This window comes from Tenrec ecaudatus, chromosome 4 (assembly GCF_050624435.1).
Source record: "Tenrec ecaudatus isolate mTenEca1 chromosome 4, mTenEca1.hap1, whole genome shotgun sequence".
In the NCBI taxonomy this organism is placed as follows: Eukaryota; Metazoa; Chordata; class Mammalia; order Afrosoricida; family Tenrecidae; genus Tenrec; species Tenrec ecaudatus.
The window spans coordinates 204,605,797-204,626,671 of NC_134533.1; the positions used below are offsets into that span (position 1 = coordinate 204,605,797).

Consider the following 20,875-nt stretch of genomic DNA (forward strand, 5'->3'; position numbering starts at 1 on the left):
ACAGCCTCCCCCCCAACCAGCCCCCCTGGCTTGCCTCCTACAGAACCTGCTGCCTGTGCTTGCTCCTCACACCCTGAGGCTCCTAACTGCAAGGACCCCCAACAAAGGGGTAGTCTTAGGGCAAGACAGGCATTTGCTTGGTTCCCCGTGGAGTCCTGTCCCCAACTGGAACATGCCGGTTTGAGTTTGCTTTCTCCTCATCCAGTGACCCTGGGGAAGCACAGGCCCCAGGTCTTCTCGGATCCTGGTTGTGCCCAAGAGGCTGACTAACTCCAGGGGACAGCTGTGGGTAGAGGGCTAGGCTTTGCCCAGACCTGGTGCATGAGCCAGAGAGAAGCCCCCACTCTGGGCCTTGCTGGCCAATGTGGACCACAGGAAAAATGGCCTGGGGTTAGGAACAGCCCGGGGGTGGGGTGGGGTGGCAGGTGCCATATGTAAAGGTGAAAGGTGGCTTGGGCCAGCTTCTCCCCGTCCCTCGGTCCAGGCTACTCTTGGAGAGTAACAGTGGAGAGCCAGGGGCTGTGCCGACAGCTGCACCATCACAGCAAGTCCCGTGGAACCAGGAACCAGCCCACCTGCCCTGCAAGCCCCTCAACCAGGAAGCGGCTGGACCCCTAAAATGCAGCACAAGAACATAACGTGGAAAAAAATGTTTATTTGTTAAGTACAAAAGGGACATAAAATCGTATGTACAGCCGAGTAACAACTATGTAAACACACCAAAAACTATGCACCGAGATGTCTAGAGAACATTTAACACCACAAAGTTCAATCGCAGTAGCATTTGGGTGGCAAACTGATTCTTCTACAAATTCCCAAATCTGTCTTAAACATTGTGATTGTTAACAGGGAATCACTTTCTCAAATACTGCTCTGGGTGGTGGCTGAGCGGGCAGTAGTGTTGCTGCCACGTCTAGCAAGGGCTCTGGTCCGGTTCTGGGGAGAGCTATGAGTGGTCCTGGCCAGCACCCAGGCAGGGTTCAAGTCACTGCCCCCTTCACTCTGCTGTTGTGTCACCCAGGGCTTCCAGGCCACCTCCCCTGCGCTCCCCAACTCCAGAGCCAGGGTAGAGGGGGGGACAAATTAGCCGCCAACCACTTGCAGAGATGGTCTGATTGCCTCGAAGGTGTCCACACGCAGACCTGCCACCACCCTTTACCTGCTTAGATGTTTGGGAATTACAGATAACACGCCACCTGGCCAGCTCTGGAAGGCCAATAGCCAACTTCTGCTTATCTCAACCTGCTCCCTTCCCTTTCCCAGAGGCGGCACAGTAACACAGAAGTCTGCCCCCTCCCCCCCCAACTGCTGCCTGCCAGCCAGACACAGGCCGCATTCGAAAGTGACGGTCATGTGCACACAGGCGCAGACACGGCCAACGGCAGAGGGCTAATACTGCAGAGAGGGCCCAAAGTGCTGTTGCTGGAACAGAGGGGGTCACCCCGACCCTCACTTAGCTGCCATGGAAACAGCAAACACCTGAAGCTTTGCTTCTCGGAGTTTCCTGAAGGAAAGTGGTGACGGGAAGACACACTAATACTTGAGGCCAACACTATTAGCAAGGAGCTGGCTCTTCTGGCTGCAGACTCAGAGGAACTGCCATCATACAGAAATCAGGTTCCATCACATCCCCACATATATATATATATATATTATATAATATATATGCATAAGGGAGCTTCACGAAGCTCATGGTAAAATGGAGTTGAAAGATAATGGGCTTTCCCCACAAACTTTCTGAAGCCCCCTCCAAAATATATATATATATATATGTATGTATATATGCACGTGTGTTTGCACCCCATTTGGAGATTTAGATAAAGGAGCACACGGTGCTAAAATACAACCAGAAGTCAAAGGTCATATATAAAAAGGTTAAAGAGAACATATAACACAGGCCTAGAACCAGCTCTTGGCTGGGGAGCTGGGAAAAGGGGTGGGTACCACCTAGAGGCTATGTACAGTCTGGTGGGCGGGGAAGCATCAGTGTAAACAACTCAAACTCACTCCACAGGGTACGTGCCAGGTGTGGCACGCCAACGGTCAGTCCCGAGGACCCAGCATCTGTTCCGATGATGGGGAACTCACTGTGCAGAGCTGCTGCTGCACCACCCAGCCCGGGGACTCACTCCCCACTCTGTGCAGGCTCAGGCCCCCCATCCCCACCCCCCCACCCGAGTACCTGCACAGCTGCCTGGGAAGCAAGATCTTTCTGTTAACTATACCGTTTCTCTGTCACTTCAAGATAGGTGAAAACTTACTTCTGCAAATGTTTGGCACCCAAGAAAGATGAAGGCTGTGGAATAAAGTCATGGTGACCAGGGAGACCCAGTAACAGGACATGCAGGGCCAAGGGCTGAACTGCCCTGGCATCTCAAAACCGCAACTGCAGCTTCCCATGCATTTAAAGAGGGGTGCGGTGAGGTCGGGGAGGGTAGACGCGTGTGCACAACAACTTCACCGGCGCCTCAGCAGCAAGTACATTCAGCGGTGAAGGCGTCGTGAGGGCCGTGCTAACTCCATCATGAGTCTGGTCTCTCCTCTGGAGGACGCGGTGCAGGGACAGTTGGGAAACCTGAGTCTCCATGAGTCTGTCACACCCAGAGTCCTTCTGAAGGAGCATGGCACAGGGGTTTTCCCCAACAGCACATTCATGGGAAGGCCAGGTGAGAGGATGCTCTCCAGCCCAGTAAAGTAATCCAATCCCAGTCCCCTTTGAGGTGGGCCCTGGTGGACGGAACCCTCAGTGCAGCCAGCTGAGCAGCATCAGGTCAGTCATCAATGGTGGGCAACCAGAAGGCCTGGAAGGAGAACACAGTCGAGGTAAGAGACCCATGCCTCCCTCCTGCTCCGGAGAGCTGCGGAAGCCATGCTCAGGGCCAGGGGCCCCTGGGGTGGCAGGGCGAGGGCTGGCTCTGACAATCTAGAGAAGACAAACACGAGGGTCAGCTGCTTCTGCCTTCCACCAGTGGGCAGGGAAGGGCAATGGTGAGGGAGGGAAAGGCCTAGGAGGTGGGGCCTGACTGAGCTGACCTCACTAACCTGCCAGGGCACCCAGTCGCCTGAGCAGTGTCCAGAGACTGAACAGAATGTTCTGCCACATTTCTTCTCACAGTGTTTGCTGGGCTTTAAGAAGGGATGCAGGGAGGGCAGGGGGCAGGGTTTGCAGGGTGGGATGGCAGTACAATAGAGTGCCCTATCTTCAAATCTCGAGGAGATCCGATCCCAAGAAGACATCTGAACACTGACCCTTTGTTGGGATAGTGCTGTCAGGGCCTGACAGAACTTCTAAGTCAGTGGTTCTTGACCTTCCAAATACCACGACCCTTTAATACAACCCCCTCATGTTGTGGTGACCACAACCCCCAACCATAACATTATTTTCATTGCTACTTCATAACTTTAATTTTGCTACTGTTATGAATCGGGCGACCCCTGTGTAAGGGCTGTTCGACCCCCAACGGGGTTGCGACCCATAGGTTGAAAATCTCTAAGTGATGAGTGATGATGAATTGTTAGAATTTCTGAGGACATCAGCATAAATGGAAAGAAATAGAAAGATTGCAGCCACAAATGGCTGGCTAGTTCAGAAGGTTTTAAGGAGCTAAGACAGCTGTGGGATGTGGGTCTAAGTCCCCTGAGGCTAAGCCCAGGAGCCAGAGGGAACACTGGTGTGTCTCCCAGTCAGATCCTAGGCAGTAAAGTACACATTAGAGGCCAGTCCAACCAGAGATCAGAAATAGGGGGAAATATAGATTTCAGGGCTTGAGACATCTCTATCTAATATTTAGAACACAGCTTGCTAGGCCCTCAGGGTACACCCCCATCACCCCCATTGGTTCACATACCATGTTGGAACATGCACTGGCAAAGGTCATGAACTTGGGGTTGAACTGCAAACAAGTGATGGGCCCTGTGTGCTTTCCATCCAGCACAGCGACTTTGATACCACTCTCCCCGTTCCAGACGTGGATCTTGCCGTCCTCTGACCCTACAGAGAAGGACCAAGGAAAAGGGGGCAGTTCAGGGCACGGCAGGCAGGCAGACAGCAGGAAGGAGACAGAAGTTAAGCTTAGAAAGTCGCTCAACCTTAGGAGCCAGTCCTCAGCGGAAACTGAAGGGGGTGTGGGGTGGGGGGCGCGAGGCCCAGTGAAGAGAGGAGAGTTCAGTCCTTGTTCTTGACCCTAACTATTGGTTCCCAGTAAGCCACTTCTCTCGGTTCTCTCGTGTAAAGGGGCGGGACACCACTTACTCCGCAGTTTGGGTGCAGAGTTGTCCCAGAGAGCCAGCATCACCAGTCAGTAGGTGCTGGTGGGGCTAAGGTCCCGGAGAAGGCCGTTCACACCAGGCAGTCCCCAGACAAGAGCCCTGCAGTCAGTGCAGGGCAACCACTGTCTTCAGCCTTGTGTGAAATAGAAAGCTAGAAGCTGGACAATGCATAGTCAGCATGTAATCAAGCAAATGAGAGTTCACACTAACAAAAACCTCAAGTGAGCAGTTGCACACCACTCGGCCCAGGGGAGAGGAGGCTCACCAATCATAATGAACTGGGAGTCTGGAGTGAAGGAGGCCTCCATTGTGACAGCCTTGCTGTTGGCGTAGCCCTAGAACAGAGCAGAACAGGACAGGGCCGCTAGCACAGACACCAACCCTGGACCCACACCAGCCCCTCCAGCCCCCACTCCCAGAGCACAGCACCACCAAGGTTCCAAGTATGTACGGCCATTGCCCTCTTCTCTGCCACCTTCCCCCTCCTCTACATCTGACCAACCAACATTTGGGAGGTGGGGGGTGTGATCCACTGCCTCTGCACCCAAGGGAAACCGTGGGGAGGCAGTGCGCACGCACAGGGGCACCTGCAGAGGCTACAGCTCACCCCAAATGTGTGCATCACCACCCCCTTGAACGCATCGATGAGGCGGATGAAACTTCCGTTGGTGGAGAGAAGGATGAGTTTGCCATCGTTGCTGAACTTCAGTCCTGTCCACTCGCAAGTCCGATCGTACTGCATTTTGAAGGTAGCAAACGGCCCCTGCGAGAGACAGAGAACACGGCACGTAAACAGCTCCTTCTGCAAGAACCAACCCCACGCCGCCCTCAGAGTCCTTTCTGGCTAGAGAGCAGAGAGTGAAGTGCAGCCCTGCCCCCTCTATTGCCCACCACATAGCTCCTCCTCTCATCTCACAAGGAAAAGGCTCTGGACTACCCGTCTCACCCCTGAACAGGTCCAAGTAAAGACCGCTTGAAGGGTCAGAGAATTACCTTATCAAAGGACCGGAGATCATAGAGTTTGACCATTTCAGAATTGACACCTGCAGCAAAAATTAACCCTTCTGGATCAAAAGAACAAACTGGTTTGCCCTGTAAATGCATGAGGCCCTAGTGGGGGGAAAAAGACGAAAAGATGATGAATCCAGGATCGTGAAATCATGCTACCAATACAATCTACATAAGAAGGGCTAAGAACAAGAGACCAGTCTACTTACAGAAGGGATAATGCAAACACAAAAAGTAAAATGAAGTTGAAAAAACAACAACAAAAAAAAACAGGGTCCCCACATTCCATACCATTGATTTCAGACCACCCTAACTGCACAATAGTACAGTGAGTTCAAATAAAAATGTAACACCACCCCCCCCCCCCGGCTGCCAAACACTGCAGCTCCAAAGCTAGAGGACACCGCTGGGGGGCAGGAAGCCACAGAGCATGATGAGGCCCTCTGCGTTCCTCTCGGGCTTTTGCTGCCAGCTGCCCCTGGAGAACAGGCTTCCTCCATCATGACAAGACTCTGGGATCCCAGGATGGAGCCTCAGCCTGTCCCCTTCCCGAGGAAGAGCTGATGACAGTGCTGCCACAGGAAGTGCTCTGAACATGTGATGGAGGGCCATTACCTGGCAGTTAGGAGACCGAAGATCCCAGAGTCGAATGGTCTTATCAAGAGACCCAGAAATGAAAGTGTCATCCACAGGTGACATGGACAAGGCCACCACCCTGCAATGAATCAAGACAGATAAGAATTGAAGCAAAATATTAGCAAAAAACGGATGTGAGCGCCAAGCCACTCTGCCTGTCTATAGCAGTGGCAGCTAGTATCATGGAAAATCAACTTAACACTATAGTACAGACACGCCTGATTCCTGGGCAATGCATACACCCCACCCCCACTCCAGGGAACTGTAATCAGAGACAGGCGGCATCTCATGTCGGTGAGCAGTCGGGAAATCAGAACCCCACCCCCCACCCCCCACTCCCCCATGCTACTGGCGGAAAAGCCAGCTTGTGCAGCCATTTAGGAAAAGTTTGGCTGTCCCTCAAACAAGAAACACAGAGCTAGCTTATGACCTGGCAATTTCACGCCTAGATACCATAGAGGGCTAAGCTCTATGCTTATATGACAATCTGCACAGCCATGTTCAAAGTAGCCTGATTCATGGGCGTCAGAAAGCAGACACCAACCAATGCCACACAGCAGGTAAATAGGTCACAAAGAACAAGGTCCGTCCACACAGTGGGAAATGTGTGGAAAGTACAGGAGAAACAAAATGCAGTGGGTCAACTTTCTGCCAAACCAGTCAAGTCCATAAAGGACCCAACAAGACGGGGTGGGTGGGTTCCCCCAATCCAACAAGCACATGTGCTGCCGACTCAGTGACCCCACAGGGCAGCATCCACGGGAGCAGAACGCATCCCGAACTGCTGACCTTCCTTGTGCGTTACCCGCCCACTGTGCAATGACTCTGCCACCAGGTAGCACACATGGAGCCGGGGCACCCCGGGAGGAAGGGTGACGAGTACAGCTCCTCTCTGGGGGTACAGAGTGAACAGAAAGCAAATGTCTCTGTAAACTTTTATCCACAGTGGAAACAAGTTCACAAAAAGGATGAAATGCTGATGCAGACCAGGGTGGACTCAGTCACTGAGTGAAAGAAGCCACGAGTCCACACCGTGTGGCAGATCCGGTAGGCAGCCCAAAATTGGTGTGGTTGCCAAGCGGCGGAGAGAGGTGGGGATGACTGGGAATGGTCACAGGGCCTCTTTTTGGATGGAAATGTTCTGGAATGTAGTGATGATGGTTGCCCAACCCTGAATGTGCTGAAGATCATTCAAGTGCGCCCTGTGAGTGAGGCAGTGGGGTGCGGATTAGAGCTCAGCCACAGGAAGCATGGGAGTCCTCACCGGGAGGTTGGCGGACTCTCCCCACGAGTGGCGCCTGCAGTTAGAAGGTGGCCTCACACAGACCTCTCACTGGCACTGGAAAGTCTGGAGGCGGTGGTGAGGGGCTGCAAGTGTGAGATCATGGTGGGGGGCAATGACAGCAGGGCAGAACAATGGAACCAGAGGCTCTGCACTGCACACACAGAAACCACTCTAATGGTAGGATGAGCGCTTTCACGAGAACACACGTCAAACCAACCAGAGCTGCTGGGATCCAAGAACCTGTGTTCTCACTCTGAGTGCTGGGGACACTGCTGGCCCGAGAACCTCACTCAGAGGAACAGGTCTGTGCAGACAGCACATCTACTTACGACAGGGCCACACCACAGAAGCCTCCAACACAAACAACGCACCAGCTTCTCATGTAAACAATTTAAAGCGACCACTAAAAGAGGGAATGCCCGGGAGTGCTGAGGTGTTAACACTGCAGTGAACACAACGCAGATGAAGATGCCATTTTATGCCACGGTATTCAGCTCAGAGGGCAACGTATGTGGTCCAAGGCTCTGTGCGGATAAGTGTAGGGAAGAGAGACCGCCCCGCCCCACGAAAGCTCCACTGTGTGGTTCAGAGAACTCCGAGAGGCTCAGGAGAGGCTTTGAGGGGGACAGGACAAGGTTTCAATAAGAGGCATCTTTCCAGAAGTTAACAGACAAGAAGGCATGAAGCCCATGTTGGGGAAGCTACCCAGAGCTTATCTCAGCTGGAAGGGCTGGAGGAAATGCTGGCACATGAATCCAAGCCAGAGGGGGCAGACCTGGACTCCAAGGGGAAGGACTAATAGCCGTGGAGAATCCCCGAGGCTTCCTGAGCAGGGTGGAAAGTGAGGATGCACCCCAGGCGAGTCCACTACAAAACCAAACCCCCACCCCAAACACTCCGTGCCGTGGAGCGTATTTTGACTCAGAGGGCTTGGCAATTCAAAGACTGTGAGGGAGGGGTGGGGGGTGTGTTTGGTGAAGAGGACAATGGAAGGAGCTGCAGGAGGCGGACAGACAGGAGCTGGAACCTAACAGCGGGCCGGCGCAGGCTCGGGCTAGGGAGATGGATGAAGGTGGAGAGCGAGTTGATATGTATTAACACCTGTGTGTGGAAGGTGGTTTTTGGAAGTCAGGGCACACGTGAGCCAAAAATATTGATTTGAGAACCATCTGAGTAGAGGTGAATGAAATCAGGATGGAGGTATTTGAGAAATTGCTGGGGTGGGGACGGGAGGCAGGGAGGAGACAGGACACACCAAGATAGATGCTTCATCTCTTCATTACTTTAGAGTCAAATGGAAAAAGTGGGGCCAAGGACAGTAAGAACAGAACTAAGAAGGGACAAGTTTGCCACAAACGAAAGTGAGTTTGACTGAGAGTCGAGCCTTAGCTTCCACCCACAGCAGATTTTCACTGGAGGCAGGAGAGGAAGGACATGGCTTTGGGCTTCCAAGGAGAGTTGTAACAGACATCAGAAATGATTTAAACAGTGACATGGAGTGAAGAGGTGGAGAAGGGGATGCAATGTGAAGATCATTCTTCAAGTCTGACCGTGAAATAGGTCTAAAATCAGGAAGATCATGTAAATAGGTAGTAGGCAGCAGGGGAGAAGCCAGTTAAGGAGATAGGAGCAAGGAGGAAGCCAGAGGTAGGTTTTGCCAAGTTAGAGAGACTACTTCGTTATCAAGGATAGAAGTTGAAAGGAAAGAATTTCAACAAACTGTTGTTAACCCTTAATTACAGACAACACATTTGCGAAAGTTAATATGACGCGTAGAATATCTACCTATCATAAGCTGTCCTCTGTGCGTGCCACACAGTGACCCACACAGGGAGGTCCTGCCCAGCCAGAGCAGCCACCACCACTCCAGCAAGCCACACTGGATTCCGATACACTCACATGTGAACACAGGAAGCCCCCAAATAATTTACAGACGGAGAGGTGTGCCTAACATTCATCCAAGACTTGAAAATTGGAGGGAGAAAATGCAAGGGAATGAGGGGTTGGGGGCGGGGAGACGCAAGCTGCAGTATAGTATATACAGAAGAGAGAAACAGGTTTCTTGGCGTTCAATTGTCACGAAGTCTGCCAAGTGGGACTTTTTTTAATGGAAGGCAGGGCTTGCCGAATAGGAGCCGTCTTTCCCAAAGCCGTAGGGAGAAGAGGGGGCTTCAAAAAAGTTCATGGGAAAATAGAACTGAAAGAGTGAATTTTCTCCAGGAACGTTTCCCCTCTCATAAAATTTTGCTTTTCAACAAGAGAAATCTGAGGCGTGGGTTCTTAAATCCCAAATATACTCTATAATTACAATAGTTCTTCACTCCATCTTTAGTCCACATCCTTCCTAATTATGTTTTTAAAAAGATCTTCGTTTATTAAAGCACACCTGTCAGCCTTCTCACCTGAACTCATTGGCATCTGACCCATTTCCCACTGCCACTGCACTGACCCCACCAGCGTGACCCTATACATACAGACAGAGCAGACTGCTCCACAGCATTTCCGAGGCTGTAAAACGAGGGGCGTCAACTGCCAAATCTCACCAGAGGGGCGGTTGGTGGGTTTAAGCAGCCAACTTCTTAGCAGCCCAATTCTTCTTAATCCGCTGTGCCACGAGGACATCTCAGACTCCTTACTGAGAGGAGGGCTAACAGGGAACTGAGAGGACTCCCAAAGAGCAGAAGGGGAACCAGCTTCTATTCAGGGGGGGAGGGGGAGCAGACTCCTGGGTCTTACCTTTTGCTATGTCCAGGGAAGTACCTGATGTATTTGTTGTCATGCAAGGACAGGTAGCGAATGGTATCTGTAAGAAGACAAGTAAGTCGTGATGACCTACTGTTCTACAAGGAATCCTAAAAAACCAAATGTTGTTTATAACCCAAGCCAGGTATGATCAGTAATTTCTCTCTGCAGATGGAGAAGAGAGTGGGCACATAGAGATTCCACTCAGCTCAGAAACAGGGAATTCCGACGCCAATAGCACACCGAGCAATACTTAAAACCAATGTTCTACTACCAACCTTTGTCTTCTTTAGAATTACAACACAACTTGCCCAACAAGTGTATCAAAACAAACAAACAAAGCCAAATTGTTTTAGGTACTGGTCTCGTGTGCCCACAAGATAGGAGACTTTACAGAGAAACCTTTGGTCCCTGAAAGAGCTGGCTCAAAGAGGTGAGCCGCGGTGCTGAACGCTACGTCAGGTGGGACGTCAAACCCACCCTGGCATTACTTGACTCAACTGGATTAACAACTTATATTAAAACTGAGTAAAATGGAAAGAGAAGCAGAGTTACTCACCTGCCCTATAAAGAAAAAGACCACCGCCCCCATTACCTGGTTTCCCAGAGGTGAGCAGGCACCGCCAATCCTCTCCACCCAATTCGGTAGCTGGTGCGCTGACCCTGGCAAGGCAGTGGCCTGTACAGTTATCTCCTGTACCGGGTGGTATCATAGACCCTCAAACTGTACAAACTACTACCTCAGCCTGGAATCAGGCAAAAGGAAACGGAGCGCGGGAAGAACTCTTCTCTTCAGGATGCACAGGAGACAGGAAAGGAAACACCCTCCCAGCAGAGGCCTGTTTGCCTCATGTACTGTCTCTGCAGACTCCGCATACAATGCCCAGAAAGACAGCCCAGCAGAAGAAATACACCACGTTTATAGTCTTTGTCCCAAAGCACCGACTGCAGCGGTTTACTTAAAAACCCAATTCTGAAGTAGAAGCTTGAAACGTAGAAAAGGACAAACTTAACTAAAAATAAATTACACGTAGGCAAGTCTCATGACAAAAGACTTCTGCTTCTGTCTTAGATAAACTCACTGCCATGGAGGGCAGAGTACAGGTCAAAGCAGGTTTGCTGTGTGGGCGCAGAAACCCTCGTTTCCCCCAAGGGGTGGTTGACGGTTTCAAACTGCCCATCTTGCTGTTAGCAGCCCAGTGCATACCCAAGTCACCCGGGCTCCTGTCTGTTCTAGACAGGTACCATCCCCACAGCAGCCTAGGAGACCTCTGTTGAATGACAGTAAAAGAAACCTTTCTGCAAAAAGTGAAACAGTCAGTAAAGCGACCCTATGAGTCAAAGAAGAAACAAAAACCCATTCACCTACAATCTTCACCGTGAAAGTGTTACAACTCAATTGCCAAGAGAAGCTGTGAGAACAAATTACAACATGAGAAATGCAAGGAAAAATAAAGACCACTGTTACACAAAAAATCCCCAAGTTTAGTTCCTAAAAATAACTTCTTACTCTGTAACAATAGTAGCTTTAACAGTAAAAAAAAAAACCAAAAAGAAAAACAGATACAATTGGGACCCAAAAGAAAGCCTGTAACAAGAGACTAAGGTCAGTCCTGAGGGCACACATCCAAACGTGGTCCAGTTTCCTTCAGCCACTAGAGGAGGAGCCTTTGGGAAAAGGTTTCTCAAACGTATTTTGAATGCACTGTTATTTACCAGTGTCTGCATCAAGTGTTCTTTCAAGTTTCAAGAAGTACAAACCATAAAAGCAACCCATTGTTTCCTTTCCCCACCCCCTCTTCTCAGCTGGAAATCTTTCACACCCAGTTAGTTCCCAGTCTCTCAAAAGGGCTCCCTATGGGCGGCTTACCAGCATTCCTTCCTCCATCACATGCCATTAGCACTGCTGACACCAGAGGAAACATTCAAACTAAAGTACCTCTCAGCACAGCAGGAGGCCTCCGGAGGTCCCACCAACAATCTAACAAGGACCCTAGCTTACCGTCGATTTTGTTAGAGCTGTAGACCACCGTGTTCGCGGCATGGGTGTATCTGATGAGGTCCACACCATATTTCTTACTGTACAGGGTTCTCTTTGGTCTGAAGAGGGAATGAACAGAGAAAGAAAACCATCAAGATCCACCTATCACCGGTGAGGGGGAAATCCTTTGGTAAGCTACAGCAGAAAAGATACAGAGCCTCTCCCAACAGATGGAGCCAATCAAAGTTCAAGAAAAGTCCCTGGCCAGCTACCACTGAGGTCAGAAAGTGAAAGTTAATCTAGGATGTCAATTCCTTCTTCATACAATGTCCACAAGTGAGTTCTGAGCGAGGGCAGAGCCCACCTGCTTGGGAACAGAGGTGCACAGAGCAACCGCAGTCCTAACTGAGCAGGAACAATCTGGCAGAGCCAAATCAGAGGCCAAACTTTTCGCAAAGTCATTCACTCAATCCGCTTTCTTCAAGGCGGTGATTTATCACAACTGCTTGCTTTTCCTACAGCCCTTACCCAAGATCTCCCCTCCTCCTGACCCGCCGCGCCTTTCGGAAGAGCCTAGGGCTCTTTGTACTTTAATATAAAATCCGTTTCCAAGCTTAGAAGTAATCGACCCATTTGTTGCTATCCCTTTAATGTCTTCCTCTAGAGCAGTGGTTCTCAATCTTCCCTTTCATACAGTTCCTCATGTTGTGGTGAGCCCCAACCATAACGTTGTTTTCATTGCTTCTTCCTAATAATCTTGCTATTGTTATGAATCGGGTGACCCACAGATTGAGAACTGCTGAAGAGAGAACCTTGAAGATCAGCTGAAACTGATCTTGGCAAAATCTTTAACCAATAACTCTCAAAGACGTTAAATTAGCCAAAACTTTTTATCTCCCAAATACTGATGTAACAGGAGATTCTAATGTAGGAATGATTCTCCCATCCACACCAGGTCAGCAAACAAGCAGGCCTTTTTTTTTTAACACAATGCTCTACATTCAGATCCGGGGAGGAGTTCATAAATCTCAGACCAATACTAACCAAGAGTTCCAATTAATAAAGAGTCATCTACCTCTCAATAGAAAAAAGTTCTTTTGGACTCTAGATGTTAAACAACTCACGTAGTCTTAAGAAATCAATCACGGGCATTTTCAATTTTTGTTACTATCAGTAAGGACGAGATAAAAGTCTTTCCACAGTGCTCGCTTTGGCAGCACATATACTAAAATTGGAACGATACAGAGATTAGCATGGCCCCTGCGCAAGGATGACACGCAAATTCGCGAAGTGTTCCATATTAAAAAAAAAAAGTCTTTCCACATTTGACTCAGCACTCCCAATGCGCTGGATTTCCCACATTGCTACTGACTGAAGCAACAGCTCCTCCTGGAAAAGATGTGCTTCCAGGGGCCTTTCTTTCTGTCTTTCTGCCTGTCGGCATCTGCTGGGTGCAGACAGTCAGTGTGAGTGTGGGCTCAAGAGGACCTCACCTGGTCCACAATGGTGAGGAGTCTTTGATAGGCCCTACTTGTCTCAAACGGATCAGTCACATCAACCTAAAATCTGTTCCCAATGACAGAAACCAGTAACTCTTTCACTACTTATGGGGCCTTTATACATATTCTTTTGGTAAGCTTCCTGCCTCAAACTATGCTGCTGAAAATGAGGCATGAACAATATTGAAGCACAGCAACTACCACAAACAACATCCTTTATATTTTCCGCTCAGTGCGTTTTCTCCACTCTAAACCCAGAGTGAAGTGTAAGCAAGCATCGTGAATCTTGTCTTAGGCATTCTTTTTTAAAAAAATAAATCAAATACATTTTTATTTTCTTTCTTACTTTTTAAAACCACATTACCATGGGCATATTTTAATAGTGTTTTTAACTATTGACCAGAAGGCACCTACGCTTGGTGGCTTAGAATTTATTAGACATTCAAAGAAAAAAAAAAGAATTTATTTGCCATTGAAAAGACTGTCTCAATGAAACAATTGAAAAGACTGGGTCCTCTAGGGAAGAAAAACCCAGTGAAGTCTAGGATGTATACATGCAACTAGACAAGTCTGTATCAAAGAAATGCACAAGTCCACCAGTCAGATATCAGGCTGGAGACTTCTCCAAATTTATGACACTGCGGGGCAGATGAACTCAGGATCAGTCCTCTTTCTTGCAGAGATGAATGCCTCCAAAGCTGGCAGCTAACTGACAACTTCAAGATCCACAGGGAATGCAGGCCACTCTGGGAGGGCCATGACTTTATCAGGCAGGCCCAAGCACAGCTCGGGCAGAGGGCAGGAGTCTTCGTCTCTCTATTTCTGGCCAAGGCCCATATATATGAAGGGGCATGACTAAAAGCAACCACACTCGTCACAGGAAGGGGCTGTAAGTTTTCACAATCTAAAGCTAGCCCCACTTATAATGCTATGCCACCCAGGGAAATAGTACATTTCTCCCAATGTTGCTGTGATCTGCATGCGTGGCAACTTTCCTCCTTACCACTGACAGGAAGCCAGGAGGCATTAGGGTTCAAAGCCAGTAGGTAACCAGAAATAATGTGACCAATGGCACACAAGGCTAGGTTATCTAGACAATCTAGAACCCAAGAAAACACACGCCTCCTAATTTCTGTACCGGTTATTCATCTTACCACAGGCCATAATGAAACAAGGTCACAAACGTTCACAGAAAATTTGAAAGAGCATATCTTACAGTACGACATCAATACTAAAATTTCTCATTTGGTTAACTGTGCTCTGGTTATGTAAGGCAATGTCCTTGTGCTGAGGAAATCCATGTTGAATTGCTTAGGGATAAAGGGATTTGACGCCTCCAACTTACTTTGATGACTGGGGGAGAGGACCCCCCAAAAATCAATGCACACCCAGAAATATTGATCCATATACTGATGGAGCAAACGGGGCCCAACAAACCAATGGGTGATGCATCTGGGAGTTGTTCGGAATACTCCAACAACTTTTCTACAGATTTCTAATCATGTAAAAATGCTACCTGAGGGAATGAATTGCATTATGCCAGCCACCAAATCCAAATGGGCATTTGACTTTCTTAGTAGTCTTCGAGTACTAGCATCCTTGGCAATGAAAAAATCACACCACAGCTGGAGGCAAACCAGTGAAGAGAACGTCCCCAGCGCCCGGCGCTAGGGAGGAGGGGTTCCCAGCGGTGCGCAGGCAGGAAACAGTTCCAATCGCCCCGGCGCCAAGACCCTAGAACTTCAACGCGCACCCAATTGGCCTTGACAATTAGACCCTATGCTAGGCTAATTCAAGTGGCCAAACCTGGACAGGAATCCCTCCATCTACTACATAAGTCACGCGGGCTCAAACCACCCCGTCTCAGTTCAGCTCACAATCTGGCCCCCTATTGCCCCCACCCCACCTGCAAGCAGAGGCACAATTACATAATACTTTCTCCGCGGCCTTGGGGGGAGGGCATCAGGGAGAGAGAACAGTATAACGTGGACCCAAACGGCACTCCTTAAGGTGACCAAATTCACCACGAAGTCTCACAGAAAGTTTGGGACATCAATTTGGGGGTTGGGGTGAGAGTGGCAAAAGGAATTTGGTTCGGCCCAAACCAGCACCACCGAGTGACACCGAACCTCTCTGCAAAGGCTGGCAGGCGAGGGTGCCCGAGGGGCCGAGTCGATCCGAGCTCGAGCCCGCTCCGCCTCCAAGGGTAGGGGTGGGGGTGCCGGGGGGGGGGGTTGGCCGAGCCGCCGAGGGGGGCTCGGGGCGCGGGGTCACCCGGCGATGAGGCGTCGGCGCCGGGGGAAGCACGGCCGGGCGGGGGGCGGCTCTTTGTTCTCCCCGCGGGCCGGGCCGGGTTCTGACAGCCCGCGGGCGGCCTCGAGGTTCCGCGGCCGGGCGGGCGGGCCCCGCGGGCGGCGTCGGGAACGGCGGCCTGCGGGGTCCCGGCGGGCGTGCGGGCGGGCGGGCGGGCGTTTAAAGGTCAAGGTCACGGCGGGGACCGGCGAGGGGAACGGGGCGCCCGGCGGGGACGTAAACGGGAGGGAGGCGACGATGACGGAGACGCGGGGAGCCGGGCCCGGGGTGCCGCCGCACTCACTTGCCCTCCTGGCAGTCGTAGAGCACGATGGAGTCGTCGTCGCTGCTCGAGATGACCGTCTCGCCGTTGGGGCTGAAGTCGAAGCAGTTGATCTTGTCCGAGTTCTCGCGGAACACCTTGGCGACGCGGAAGCTCCGCAGCACGCTGTCGGTCAGCTTCATGGCGGCGGCTGCAGGCGGCGGCGCGGGGCCGGGGCGGGGCCCGGCGGCGGTGGCGGGCGGGCGGGCTGCCCAGGGGCCGACCCGGGCGCGGTGGACGCCGCGCTGGCGGCGAGCGAGGGCGCGGCCGACTGTCCAGCCGCCGCCTCTCCCGGCTCCTGCGGCCCCCTCTGCCTGGACGGTGGCGCCTGGCGGACCGCTCCTCCTCGCAGGCGCCTCAGAGCCAACCGGCGCGGCGCCGGCTCATTGTGTCCGCCATCTTGGGCGACCAGCAGAAGCGGAGGGCGAGGAGGTTCTGCCGCGGCGCACGCCGGGAAGGGGCGGGGCGCGGTGACGTCAGCGCGGCGGGGCGGGGCGGGGCGGCCGTTCCCGCTGGGCCCCGCGGCCCGAGCGGCCCTGACTTTGACCCGGTGCCGGGCGGCCGCGCGCTCGGGGAGTCCAGGGTCCTCGCGCGCGGTCGCCCCCTCCCCCGCTCCCAGGCTCGCTCTCGGAGGTCCGTTTCGGGGAGAGGTGGGTGAGCCGCTGCTGACAGGACCCGCACGGTGCCCCGTGTACCACTTAGAGCTGGCTGCACACCCTGAAAGCGTTGGCCTTCTCATGGGGTTCCATGTACTTCCGCCCGTCGGAAGCTTTTCTTTCTTTTTATTTAATTCATTTTATCGGAGGCTCGTACAACTCATCACAATCCATACATCCATCCATTGTGTCAAGCACATCTGTACATTCGTTGCCTTCATCATTCTCAATACACCCGCTCTCCACCCAAGCCCCGGGCATCAGCTCCTCATTTTCCCCCTCTCTCCCTGATCCCCCCTCCCTCATGAGCCCTTGATAATCTATAAATTATTATTTTGTCATATCTTGCCCTGTCCGAAGTCTCCCTTCACCCCCTTCTCTGTTGTCTGTCCCCCAGGGAGGAGGTCACATGTAGATCCTTGTAATCAGTTCCCTCTTTCCAACCCACCTTCCCTCCACCCTCCCAGTATCGCCCCTCACACCCCTGGTCTTGAAGGGATCATCCACCCTGGATTCCCTGTGCCTCCAGCTCCCATATGCACCAGTGTACAACTTCTGTCCTATCCAGTCCTGCAAGGTAGAATTGGGATCATGATAGTTGGGGAGAGGAAGCATTTAAGAATTAGGGGAAAGTTGTATGTTTCATTGTTGCTACATTGCAGAAGCTTTTTTTAAGTGTAAAACAAACAAACAAAAAAAACGAACAGGCAGTGGGAGTGGAGAGGGAGGGGGAAAATGAGGAGCTGATGATGCTCAAGTAGAAAGCAAATGTTTTGAGAATGATGATGGCAACAAATGTACAAATGTGCTTGACATACAAAGGATTGATGTATGGATTGTGGTAAGAGTTGTATGAGCCCCCAATAAAATGATTAAAAAAAAAACAAACAGGCTTACTGAGGTATAACACACTGAACCAATCCTACATGCACAGCTCCATCTTCTACGTCTAAAACATACTTATTACCAATTATTAATTATGTAGTATTAAAAATCAAATACACTTTTTTTAATGCTGAGATCAATAGTTTTTAAAATCATTTTATTGAGGGCTCTCAAATAAACTTTTAAAAGAAAATTACCTGTGGAGATATATATCTCCACAGGGAAAGTGGGACGAGACTTCAACCCAGTGTCGCAAGGTGTGAATGCAATATCCCGGCGTGGAGGAGGGAACCGGTGGAGAGGTCTGGGAGGCTGGCCCCAGCACCATAAATTAAGTGGATTCCTGCCCCTCCCCCCGAAAAGAATTTGTTCCAAAGGACGACATTGACTCTGCAGCTCTGGGAGATGGACATATTTGATCAGAGCACACGGGAGCAGATGAAGGGGCAGGAGGAGAGAGTGGAACACAGCCTGGCCCACGAGGCCGTGAGGATGATGTTCCTGAGTAGAGCAGCCAGTCCACAGAGAGAACAACATGGCTGGCCCCACTATGAGACATGAAGCCCCTCAGTGACTAAGGGCGATACAGGGGACAGCACCGGAGACACAGTGTGGGAATTGCACCTGACCTGATCCCACCACACCGAGGCAAATCACTGGGGGAGTGCAGCGGAACAGCAAGGGAATGGAGTGGCAAGGTCCCCAGGGAATGCTGAAAGAGGACTTTGGGGCCAGGGCGTGGTGCCCCAACAGACTGGACTGGAAAATGCTCCTAAGGGCCAGCAAACGATCCCTGAACTAACTACAAGCTTTTCTCTTGTGAACTGTTTTGTTCTGTTCTTTGTCAGTGGTTTCTTTTTGTTGTTTTGTTGTCTGGTTGTATACTGTTGCTTTGTTTTCCTCTGTCTAGTTTTCGTGAATGTTAGTGACTCCACAGGTCTGTCTGAATAGGACAGGCTGGATGAACTATCTGGAGGAAAAACAACGGACCGACAGTTCTGGGGGGACTTGGGGTGGGGGGGTAGGGGGGGTAAGGAAGTGGTGTTAACAAACCCAGGGACAAGGGAAAAACATGGGACCCCAAATGGTAGAGAAGGGGGAGTGGCAGGCCTGGTGGGAAATGATCAAGGGTAAGGTTGCTTAGAGAAGAGGTATACTCTAGCCCAGGTGGCGATGAAGCATGGTGGTAGGGCAGGAGGAAAGTCAAGGGAGATGGAGGAAAGAGCTAGGAGTCAAAGGGCATTCATGGAGGTCTAGACAAAGACATGTACATGCAAATATATATAGGAGGATGGGGAAATAGATCTATGTGTCTATATTTATAGGTCAAGTATTAAGGTGGCGGAAGGACCTTGGGCCTCTACTCAAACACTCCCTCAATGCATGAATACCTTCTTTTATTAAATTGGAACTCTATGATGCTCACTTTCCCGACACAAAGGCTGGAGCCAAAGTGGGTGAACAAGTAAATGTGGTGAAGAAAGCTGATGGTGCCCGGCTATCAAAAGAGATAGTGACTGGGGTCTTAAAGGCTTGAAGGTGAACAAGCGGCCATCTAGCTCAGAAGCAAATAAGCCCACATGGAAGAAGCACACCGGCCAGTGCGATCACGAGGTGCCAAAGGGACCAGGTATAAGGCATTATGCAAAAAAAAAAGATATAAGTGTGTGTATGTATGTGTATATGTATATATGTATGTGTATATATGTATGTATATATATATATATATATATATCATATTAAATGAAGGGGGAAGTGCAGAGTGGAGACCCAAGGCCCAAGTGTCGACCAATGGAGATCCCCTCATAGAGGGGTTTAGGAGAGGAGATGGGTTAATTAGGGTGTGAGGTAGTATCGATGAAGAACACAGCTTTCCCCCAGATCCTGGATGCTTCCTCCCCCCAACTACCATGATTCGAATTCTACCTTGCAGGGCTGGATAGGACAGAGGCTGTACACTGGTGCATATGAGGGTTGGAGGTACAGGGAATCCAGGGTGGATGATACCTTCAGGACCAAGGGTGTGAGGGACGATGCTGGGAGAGTGGAGGGTGAGTGGGTAGGAAAGGGGGAACTGATTACAAGGATCCACATGTGACCTCTTCCCTGGGAGAGGGACAGCAGAGAAGGGGGGAAGGGAGACTCCGGATAGGGCAAGATATGACAAAATAACGATGTATAAATTACCAAGGGCATATGAGGGAGGGGGGACTGGGGAGGGAGGGGGAAAAAAAAGAGGACCTGATGCAAGGGGCTTAAGTGGAGAGCAAATGCCTTGAGAATGATTGGGGCAGGGAATGTATGGATGTGCTTTATACAATTGATGTATGTATATGTATGGATTGTGGTAAGAGTTGTATGAGTCTCTAATAAAATGTAAAAGAAGAAAAGAAAAAAATGATTAGGGCAAAGACTGTACAGATGTGCTTTATACAATTGATGTATGTATATGTATGAACTGTGAAAAGAATTGTATGAGCCCCAATAAATTGTTAAAAAAAATTAAAAAAGAAAATTACCTGCCCGTTCAACAAAATACCATTTCACATTCTCCTGATTTCTTCCCTCATTCTGTGACACTTTATGGAAGCTCACTTTTTTTTCTCCTTTGCGTTAGCATTGTGTGTGACGAAGTCTCTGTTGTTACTAAATCAAATTACCGGTACTTTTAATCAATGAAGCTATAATTATCAACTTGGTTCTGACTCAGAGACGACTATGTACAACACAACTGCTTGGCACTGCATCATCCTCAACAATTTACCACTTGTAAAAAAAAAGCAAAACATCCTTTTAAATGGATAGGTCTATGCATTTACACCTAGCTAGTCCTACAAACCCACCAAGAAGTCCTGATGGCGGCATGGACATGCAGGGGGCAGCTCACAACCACCGGCTGCTCTCCAGGAGAAAGAAAGATGGGGCTTTCTCCTCCGGTAAAGAGTGATTGTCTCTCTCGGGACAGATCTACTCCATGCTGTAGGGCGTCCGTGCATCGGCCTCGACTGACCCCATGGCAGTGACTTTCATGGAGAGCCAGGCAGCCACCAGCACTGTCACAATGTGGGGCAGCTCCAGGGTCCCTTGCAGTTAACTGGATTTTTTTTAAGGCAGCTCTGATGGTATAGTGACTTAAGCACAAGGCTGGTGGTTCGAACCCAACTCCTGCTCTGAGGGAGAGCAAGCTGCTCATGGCATTAAGCCTGCTGTCCAGAGGAGAAACGCGAATGCATGTGTACACACCCACTGGGTAAAACGGAATGGGCTTCCTTGGTAATTCCAAACGAAGGCACAAAGCTA

The 20,875-nt window shown here is 50.4% G+C and overlaps 1 protein-coding gene and 1 non-coding gene across 2 annotated transcripts; one reads left to right on the forward strand and one right to left on the reverse strand.

Annotated features, from left to right (window-relative positions):
- Window positions 1-635: 635 nt before the first annotated feature.
- Window positions 636-16,458, reverse strand: WDR82 (WD repeat domain 82). The gene is made up of 9 exons (XM_075547471.1): window positions 16,017-16,458; window positions 11,943-12,040; window positions 9,935-10,001; window positions 5,893-5,992; window positions 5,263-5,379; window positions 4,877-5,032; window positions 4,535-4,604; window positions 3,849-3,991; window positions 636-2,801 (listed from the first exon to the last, which is right to left on the reverse strand). The coding sequence occupies exons 1-9, from the start codon at window positions 16,175-16,177 to the stop codon at window positions 2,772-2,774; spliced, it is 942 nt and encodes a 313-aa protein (XP_075403586.1). The 5' UTR covers window positions 16,178-16,458; the 3' UTR covers window positions 636-2,771.
- LOC142447488 (U6 spliceosomal RNA) lies at window positions 13,123-13,226 on the forward strand. The gene has a single exon (XR_012784187.1). It is a non-coding gene; the product is annotated as a U6 spliceosomal RNA (small nuclear RNA).
- Window positions 16,459-20,875: the final 4,417 nt, after the last annotated feature.

Bases quoted from the DNA above. Each gene is read 5' to 3' on its own strand.
- WDR82 (XM_075547471.1), bottom strand. From the start codon at position 16,177: ATGAAGCTGACCGACAGCGTGCTGCGGAGCTTCCGCGTCGCCAAGGTG. The intron at 5,033-5,262 runs GTAATTCTCTGA...TGTCTCTCGCAG, and splicing joins ATCTCCGGTCCTTTGATAAG to GGGCCGTTTGCTACCTTCAA. The intron at 4,605-4,876 runs GTGAGCTGTAGC...GCTCTGTTCTAG, and splicing joins TGGTGATGCACACATTTGGG to GGCTACGCCAACAGCAAGGC.